This window comes from Echeneis naucrates, chromosome 3 (assembly GCF_900963305.1).
Source record: "Echeneis naucrates chromosome 3, fEcheNa1.1, whole genome shotgun sequence".
In the NCBI taxonomy this organism is placed as follows: Eukaryota; Metazoa; Chordata; class Actinopteri; order Carangiformes; family Echeneidae; genus Echeneis; species Echeneis naucrates.
This window is the reverse complement of record NC_042513.1, coordinates 5,451,525-5,459,428: the sequence shown is the minus strand read 5'-3', so window position 1 is coordinate 5,459,428 and position 7,904 is coordinate 5,451,525. Positions and strand designations below refer to the sequence as shown.

Sequence of the window (7,904 nt, the reverse complement as noted above, 5' to 3'; positions counted from 1 at the left end):
GTGAAGTCGTTTTGAGAAGAGTTAAGGCCAAAACTGGCGTTTTTATTAAACACCTCCATGGTCCTGCCTCCCCTAGTTAACCATATCCGCTCTGCTTTCTTCGCCCGCTCCGGTCCGGTCCGGTAGGTGGCGGACAAAAGAACAGAGAAGAAGAAGAAGCAGCAATGCGGTGAAGAGGAAACGAATAGGAGGCCGGAGCCGTTTGAACCGCGAAAACTGGACGGCCGCCATTTTAGAGAATAATAATAATATTAATACAAAGTTGTTTCCTAAAACTAGTAAACTGGCCAAAAACGAGACTGGTGTCATGTTTAGGAACATATCTGCCTGGTTTTCAACGAGTGTACCACAGACATGTTGCAACTTTTGGGGCAAGTACTGTCAGCTCAAGGTTTTAGGATTATAGCATTATAGCTACTCCGCTAGTTAAGTCATTTACTTGATGATACTTATAATGTAATTAGCTAGGATGTTGAAACAAACCTAACCCATTTAGAATTTTATTTTTCGTTTTCTGTTTAAAAAAATACATTTTACAAACATTTTAGTTTCATATCATAACTATGTCAGGAATCGTTTTTAAAAGGGAAGTAAATATAGTGACTCAAAGTTAGCGAATGATGACAACATGAACATGAACTTTCCTCATAAAGATGTTTCCTGTAGTACTGCAGGGTGGGATCATTGCTGATTGGAGGACATCAGACTATCTTTTCAGTGGAGATGCTGCATGTCCAGATACTGTCAGGTGAAAGGGAGGATCACAAAACTAAAATGCCACCCAATTATACTTAAGCAAAAGCAATCCATTCCTAAGAAAGGCACTAAACCTTAGCTTTACTCTTCAGGATCTTTGAGAGCCAAGATTACCTGTGGAACAATGTGACAGTTTTTCAGAGCTTGTTTCTGTCCACGTGTGAGAAGCGCCAGAGTGTGAAGTCTGTGGCCATCGGCCATTACGTGCTACCTCCGGTCTCAGTGCAGGATGGTATGGACTCAGATTTGTGATATCTGTAATATATTTATAGTTTTTCTTTTTGCAAAAACCTCAAAAAAGGTCTTGTGATTCCTTTGTAGAATTACGGACTACAAAAAATGTTTTCACTATTGATACAGTGGCATGAACTGTATACAGGCCAATAAGCAATTCCTTGCTCTGTTTGTATGTCAGAGCTCAGCTAAAAATGTCCTCATTAATACACTTTCACTGTCATTTTTCAAATAACAGCTGCTTCACTTTAAAACACAATTTTTAAAAGTTATACTTCATGCAGTGTTTCCCCATTTGTAATTTTAGAAGTGAGAAAAGTAGTTGGGAGGCTGATTTGGGAATGTGAAGATGAGCAGTTAGTGGAACACGTAAGTACAACAGGTGATTAACTTAGAGGCAAATCACAGAAATGACTGTACACACCTCCATTTGGCCGGCTTCTGTTTTGCAGGCTTCCTGTAAGAGTTTTAGTTTCCAGGCGGAGACTGAGAAGAGTGAAGGCAAAGTCACCAGAGGCAATTATGTTAGACTTCTAATTTGAATGTCCCACAATAAATTATAAACCAGCTCGCCATTAAATCCCTGTTTTGTTTTCTGACTCATCAGAAGGTGATGCCCGTCTATATGGTCATTTTCACGATGGTCCAGATGTTGATAAACTTTCAGGTGAAGAATTCATCACAAATTTCTGTGTTCAGTGAGAAAATGTTTGTACTAGTTTCCAAAGAGATAGTAATGACCTGCCCTCTGGTGATTCCCCTATTTAGATTATTAGGCAATATTTAAAAGCTGTCAATTATTTTGTTCTCCTGTGTCTTAACAAGATTCCTTTGTTTACTGTTGATTTTTTCATTGAAGGGTTTGTCAGCATGGACAGCCTGCAGAAATATACAGGTGAGCTGCATGATTTCCATCCTGTGTATTTCCATTGCTCCAACTGTGAAGCTCACCCAGCAACAAACATGCACAGCGGGAGAAAACTGTTTAAGAGGAAGAAGTAGAGTTGTTATACGTTTCAGATAAGATGCTTGCAAATGGATTATTATATTGGCATTGACTCATTCACTCATGTACACACTGAGATAAAATAAAGAGTAACATGGATACCTCTGATTTAATTTTAGCAATGTATTTATCTTTAATTTAAGCCTTTCATGCATTAATTGTGAAAACCTCCCGCAGATAGTTTTTATTACTCTGTAGGCATGAAAAAAAAAAGCCTACTTTTTAAAAAGTACATTTTTCAAGGAGTTTGCAACATGTCCACTAGGCTGGACAATGTGCATTTGAACTTTTAATTGATGAAATATGTTTTTAATAAAAAAAAAAACATTTGCTCTCAGAACAGCTGACTAATGGATTGCACTGTATGGCATGACAAACTAGTGTCCACTCTAGAGACTAATGCACAACTTTGGCATTGTACATATAGAAGAAAAGAGCTTTTGAATAGATGTGCACTGTAGTGGCCACTATGCATGAAAGGGGTTTTGTCCTAACATGGTTTGCTCCTGTACAAATAGGTCCCTATTTCTAATCCACAGTCAGGCTCACAGTGTGTGCAGGGTCCTGGATCGCTTAATTTTCTGCTATTGCAACAGAGCTCCACCCAAAACTGGATAGGTGATTTGTGCAGACATGAATGGATCATTGAATCCCCCGCCCACCAACTATACACAAATTAACACTTTGTGGTCCATTTGAAGTCATTAATGCAGCACTTGATTAAATGTTGTTTTCAGTTAAACTTGAAAAAAATACACGTGTGTGTGAGTTTAAAATTGCTTATCAATGGTACAGACTCAATTATAATTCGTAATAGTTATAAACAGGCTTTACGCTTTAATTGCTTTTAATGGTTGCCACCCCCGTCCCCGACTGCGGGATGGACTAGTCCCCAGGTTTCCGACCAATCACACTTAGCTTTTGGTGGCCGCCCCCGATTTCCGGAAGTACCTGGCTGTCCGTACTTTGGTACAGACAGAAAACAGGAGTTAGGCTGCCTCCTTTTAGTTCTTTCTCCGTGTTGACAGTCGCGGCTGCTCTCCGCGATGGCCCAGGAAAACCTGTCGGCGGTGCTTCACTCTCAAGGAGACCTCAGACTGGTAGGATGCCGACAGCAGACCTGGATAACCTGCACATCTGCACCAATCTCTGCTAATGAAACTCTGTCACCTGGTGCATTTTGTCTTTTTCCGACAGGAAGATCGGCCCATCCGGGAGCCAGGACCTAACGGTATATATATTTATCTATACATACTGTACAGGTGCAGGTTATAATGTGCGGACAGCTTCATTTGGAAATACGTGGATATTAAGTGCATGTATAATGTATACGGTTATATTACTTCTAATGCATAGAACCATTTCTACAGCCCTACTCTTCAAAAGCCGCAGCTTCGTCTCAATTCATTTTCTGTATTGATGTAGTTTAAGCTGCTGGAGTAAAAAAAAAATATATTGGAATTTAGTATTAGACAGTCAGAAGTAAATTTGGCCACAGCTAAATCATTATTTGGGAAGTCCATTATTCAGAGGTATGGTATTGGTTAATAGAAATTGAGTGTTAAACAAAAAAAAAAAATAAGTCATAAGTCTTTTTTTCATTCACTCCCTTTTGAATTAATCAGAAACTTAGACTTCAGACTGTGTTGTCCATATCTGACAAGAAAACGTGCAGTCTATCAGCCAGTCAGTGTCACTGTCCTTTTCTTGGATCTTACCATGATCCAGAGGTCTTATTGCAGATGCACTCTGTTGGAATCTGTGGCTCGGATGTTCATTATTGGCAGCATGGGCGAATTGGAGACTTTGTGCTCACAAAGCCAATGGTGTTGGGTCATGAGGCATCAGGGCGAGTAGTGAAGGTCGGATCAGCAGTCAAGCACCTTAAAGTAGGTGAGGAGGTTGAATGGTGTGTGTGTGTGTCTCTTCTTTAAGGTTAAAGCTTTTATATTTCAAATATATATTTACCATTGAAAAGTTCATATTATCTCAACTTCCAAAGCAACTCCCTAGAGACCAAAAAAATGGGTTTTCTTATATATGCAATCATGACACGCTAATGTCACACAACAAACATTATGGTATGTGACAAAAAATTGTGTTCACTCTGAGCAACACTCTTACAAAGGAACTTGGATAAACTTACTGTTGTAAACCTATTTTTAGGGGACAGGGTAGCCATTGAACCTGGGGTTCCTCGTGAGATGGACGAATACTTCAAAAGTGGAAGATATAACTTGTCTCCCACCATCTTCTTCTGTGCTACACCCCCCGATGATGGAAATCTGTGCAGATACTACACACACAGTGCTAACTTCTGTTACAAGTAATAGTCTTTTGCAGCATTGCATGGAACCAGCAGTTGCTTAACAACTGCTAGCCAACATTCTTGCGTAATTAACGTTAAATACAACCATCTCTTCCTCCTCCTTTCTCTTCTCTCTGTGCCTCTCTGATCAAGGCTGCCTGATAATGTGACATTTGAGGAAGGAGCTCTGATTGAACCTCTGTCTGTTGGGATCCACTCCTGCCGCAGAGCTGGTGTAACACTCGGCAGCACTGTGTTCATCTGTGGTGCAGGTAGAACACAAATCTATCAAACTCACACTGTAGGTCACCCACTGTTTTATAAACATTCCTTGACATTTCAGGACTTGCAGCAGACTCATATAAAGACATGATTGTTCTATATTAAAGTTGCATGTCCGTGCAGGTAAAGACTTTGGTTTAGTCAGTGGGATCTGCTGAAAATGTTGAAATCACACTGACTCAACAAAAACCTGTGCACCTTTACACAGCTCATGAGACTTAATGTTTAACAAATCCATTGTGTTTATAACAAGTCAGTGAAAATTAAGATGCCATTTTTAAGCAAGATTAATAGCAGATAGTTTTATAACAGTAAAAGTTTTTTTTTTTTTTTCCTTGTATGTGATCAAACTTAAAATTCCACATTTAAATTAATGCTTTCACATTACAATTTCATTTCTTCTGCTTGTGTCCATATCTTATTATTTCTAGGACCTATTGGGTTGGTCTGTATGCTTGTGGCCAAAGCAATGGGGGCCTCGCAGGTCATCATCACGGGTAACACACAGTTAATTGACACTTACCTCCACTGAAGTGACAGGACACACAGATTCAGATTTTCTTTGTCTCTGTCTCCTTTGCTGTTTTCAGATCTGTTTCCAGAGCGTTTGAAGATGGCCAAAGAGTTGGGTGCAGACTTCCAGGTGACGGTGAAGAGAGGCGATGAGCCCCAGCAGCTCGCCAAGACTGTAGGGGATATGCTTGGGGCGCCACCTCAGATAACTATTGAATGCACTGGGGTTGAGAGCAGCATCCAAAGTGCCATCTATGTATGTGACATATTAATTTTTGATAACTCACACCGATTTTGAATGTAGGTATTCCCCTACATTCCCCAACTCGGTATTTTTCAGCGTGCTGTGCTTCTGCTTTTACTACAGTAGGAGATATCGAATTTTACATCAGATGATCTCTGACATTTTGTTCACAGTGAGGACAAAGAGTTCCAGGATCCAAACAATCATAAAACAATTTCATGTTGATTATGCTTGTGTACGTCTTGAACTAAGGCAACACGTTCAGGCGGGGTGGTGGTGCTGGTTGGTCTCGGCTCTGAAATGGCCTCTGTTCCTCTGGTCAACGCTGCTGTGAGAGAAGTGGACATCAGAGGAACTTTCCGCTACTGCAACACGTAAGAAAATATCAGTAATAGTAATGCCTCTTTCTGCACACCGACGTGCAGAAATAATTACTGCAGGCAGTTCCTTTGCAGAGACTAACAGTTGGAACGAGTACATGTCTGGCTGAAGCTCAACTCATAAAGTAATTATAAGGCACAAGAGAGTGACCTCTGGACTGAAATGTTTGTCTTGTTGTTTTGCAGTTGGCCGATGGCTATAGCGATGTTGGCATCAGGTAAAGTGAATGTGAAGCCCCTTGTGACCCACCGTTTCCCTCTGGAGCAAGTTGTCCAAGCCTTTGAGACCACACGTCAGGGTCTTGGGATAAAGGTCATGTTAAAGTGTGACCAGAATGACCAGAACCCTTGATGTGGCCTGCAGAGATTCAGCATGACAGGCAGTTCTACAAATTGGACACTGACCTGAGAAAGATAACAGAGCTGGTATGATTGCACAATAAAAACAGCATTGACTGCTGTCAGTAAACAAGTAATTGACATCAAATGGTACAAGTGATTATTTTATGATGGTTAAACCTGTTATATAATTAAAAAAATGTTTTTTATATTTTTTACACACTGTCACACCAGCAAACACATTGTTAAAATAATAAACTATAAATGAGCAAGTGCTACATGACTTTGAGATGATTCTTTTTGTACAGAACCTGCATTAACTAATTATAGACAATAGGGGGAACCAAAAACTCAAAAAGGAATCATTTAACCCTCTTCTATGTGTATGGTTCATGGTATGTTCACAGCAATGTCTCATTGGAAGGATTATCAGACGAAGACTGAATGTCTTACTGTTAAAAAAAAAAAAAAAAAAAAAGTATATAGAGTTGTGTTCTCAATTTAGGCACTTTTAATTTTGTGTTTAATTTGTTTTGTTACTCATATTTTACTTCTCATGTCTTATTATTATTTTGCTGGTAGCAACAAGCTTCCGTAGAAAGCTTTTTGATCAAGTCCAACAAAACCATCCAGGTTTAGCTCAGGTTTTATTTTCTTAACACAATGACATGATACTACTTTACGAAGCATGCACACAGATAATGTTCATATGGTTAATATTTCACTACAATGCATTGTAAAACCGTTACGCAGTGGTACCCTTTTTTCTGTCACAGTGTGAAATTCACAGTTCTTCTAGACTGAAGGTCAACATACAGGTGGGAAGATGTGACTAAACCTGTGTGTTTTGTTTCATTTTGTAACATGAGCACAACACTAGACAAGTTTCTCTTTATGTACAGACATTCTAATACTGCTTATGGCAATGGGACAGCTCACACAGAACAGGTACATTCACAATCCACTCATAGTATTCATGAGCTTCAGTCAGAAACACTAAAGATGAACATACAGTAGAGATTCACGCAAAAGAAACTTAATTTTTCATATGTGACGCTGATATCAAAAGCAAAATGCATGTTAATAGTTTAGTTCATTTGCTTGTTTAAACTTAAATGTACGTGAGTGTTTGTACATGAGGTTTAGAAAAGACTTACCATTCAGAGGTTCAATTTGTTATTGTGTATTGCTGTAAAATGAAGTAAAGGAAAAGGATATGGCGTTTCTCCCATCAACCCCTGCTGCAAGCATTGGTGCGATTCACATGTACATAATATATATATCAACTTACCAACATTTCAAACACTTAAACAATTCCCCTTTTTACTGGCAACCACTATAATATCTGGCATTCAATTGTGTCTTCGCCATCATCAAGGTCTGCTTTCAATGCAACAGCAAGATTCAATAAATATTTACAGTCTAGCTGTGCCCCCCCCACTTCCTTCAGTTACAATATTAGCAAATATGTATTTACATGACAAATAAATAATCCAAAAGAAAGTAAACTCTACAATTAGTAGAAGTATTGCACTCCATTACATGAATATAAAAAAATTTAATTGTAACAGTCACACATTAGCCCCACTCGCACAATCGCACACACAAAAGCACGGACAGGACAAATAAATAACAGTATCCACACACACACACACCACACATACACACATGCTGACTCTTCAGCTCTAAAGATGGAAAAAGCATGTCAATAAAATAGCCATTGCATGTTAATAAGCACAGATGAGGAGGAGATGATGAATATTTAAAGTCATCAGCTTAAAGAATAAAAAAAAACAAAAAACCCAAACAAACACACACACACACACACACAAAAAAAAAAAA

The 7,904-nt window shown here is 39.0% G+C and overlaps 2 protein-coding genes across 2 annotated transcripts; both read left to right on the top strand.

Annotated features, from left to right (window-relative positions):
* The first annotated feature begins 653 nt into the window (after positions 1 to 653).
* terb2 (telomere repeat binding bouquet formation protein 2) lies at positions 654 to 1,992 on the top strand. Its single transcript, XM_029498483.1, has 5 exons — positions 654 to 748; positions 849 to 988; positions 1,298 to 1,359; positions 1,443 to 1,506; positions 1,850 to 1,992. Exons 1-5 carry the CDS (start codon positions 654 to 656, stop codon positions 1,990 to 1,992), a joined length of 504 nt encoding a protein of 167 aa, XP_029354343.1.
* Positions 1,993 to 2,952: 960 nt separating this feature from the next.
* Positions 2,953 to 6,340, top strand: sord (sorbitol dehydrogenase). Its single transcript, XM_029498212.1, has 9 exons — positions 2,953 to 3,096; positions 3,194 to 3,227; positions 3,725 to 3,889; positions 4,163 to 4,322; positions 4,458 to 4,576; positions 5,018 to 5,083; positions 5,177 to 5,355; positions 5,596 to 5,717; positions 5,910 to 6,340. The coding sequence occupies exons 1-9, from the start codon at positions 3,043 to 3,045 to the stop codon at positions 6,073 to 6,075; spliced, it is 1,065 nt and encodes a 354-aa protein (XP_029354072.1). The 5' UTR covers positions 2,953 to 3,042; the 3' UTR covers positions 6,076 to 6,340.
* Positions 6,341 to 7,904: the final 1,564 nt, after the last annotated feature.

What these genes read in the sequence shown, in the direction of transcription:
- terb2 (XM_029498483.1), top strand. Translation starts at nt 654, where the DNA reads ATGTTTCCTGTAGTACTGCAGGGTGGGATCATTGCTGATTGGAGGACA. An exon ending in GCATGTCCAGATACTGTCAG is followed by an intron (nt 749 to 848) that starts GTGAAAGGGAGG and finishes TTTACTCTTCAG; the next exon opens with GATCTTTGAGAGCCAAGATT. An exon ending in TCCGGTCTCAGTGCAGGATG is followed by an intron (nt 989 to 1,297) that starts GTATGGACTCAG and finishes TTGTAATTTTAG; the next exon opens with AAGTGAGAAAAGTAGTTGGG.
- sord (XM_029498212.1), top strand. Translation starts at nt 3,043, where the DNA reads ATGGCCCAGGAAAACCTGTCGGCGGTGCTTCACTCTCAAGGAGACCTC. An exon ending in AGTGCTAACTTCTGTTACAA is followed by an intron (nt 4,323 to 4,457) that starts GTAATAGTCTTT and finishes TCTCTGATCAAG; the next exon opens with GCTGCCTGATAATGTGACAT. An exon ending in TGTGTTCATCTGTGGTGCAG is followed by an intron (nt 4,577 to 5,017) that starts GTAGAACACAAA and finishes TATTATTTCTAG; the next exon opens with GACCTATTGGGTTGGTCTGT.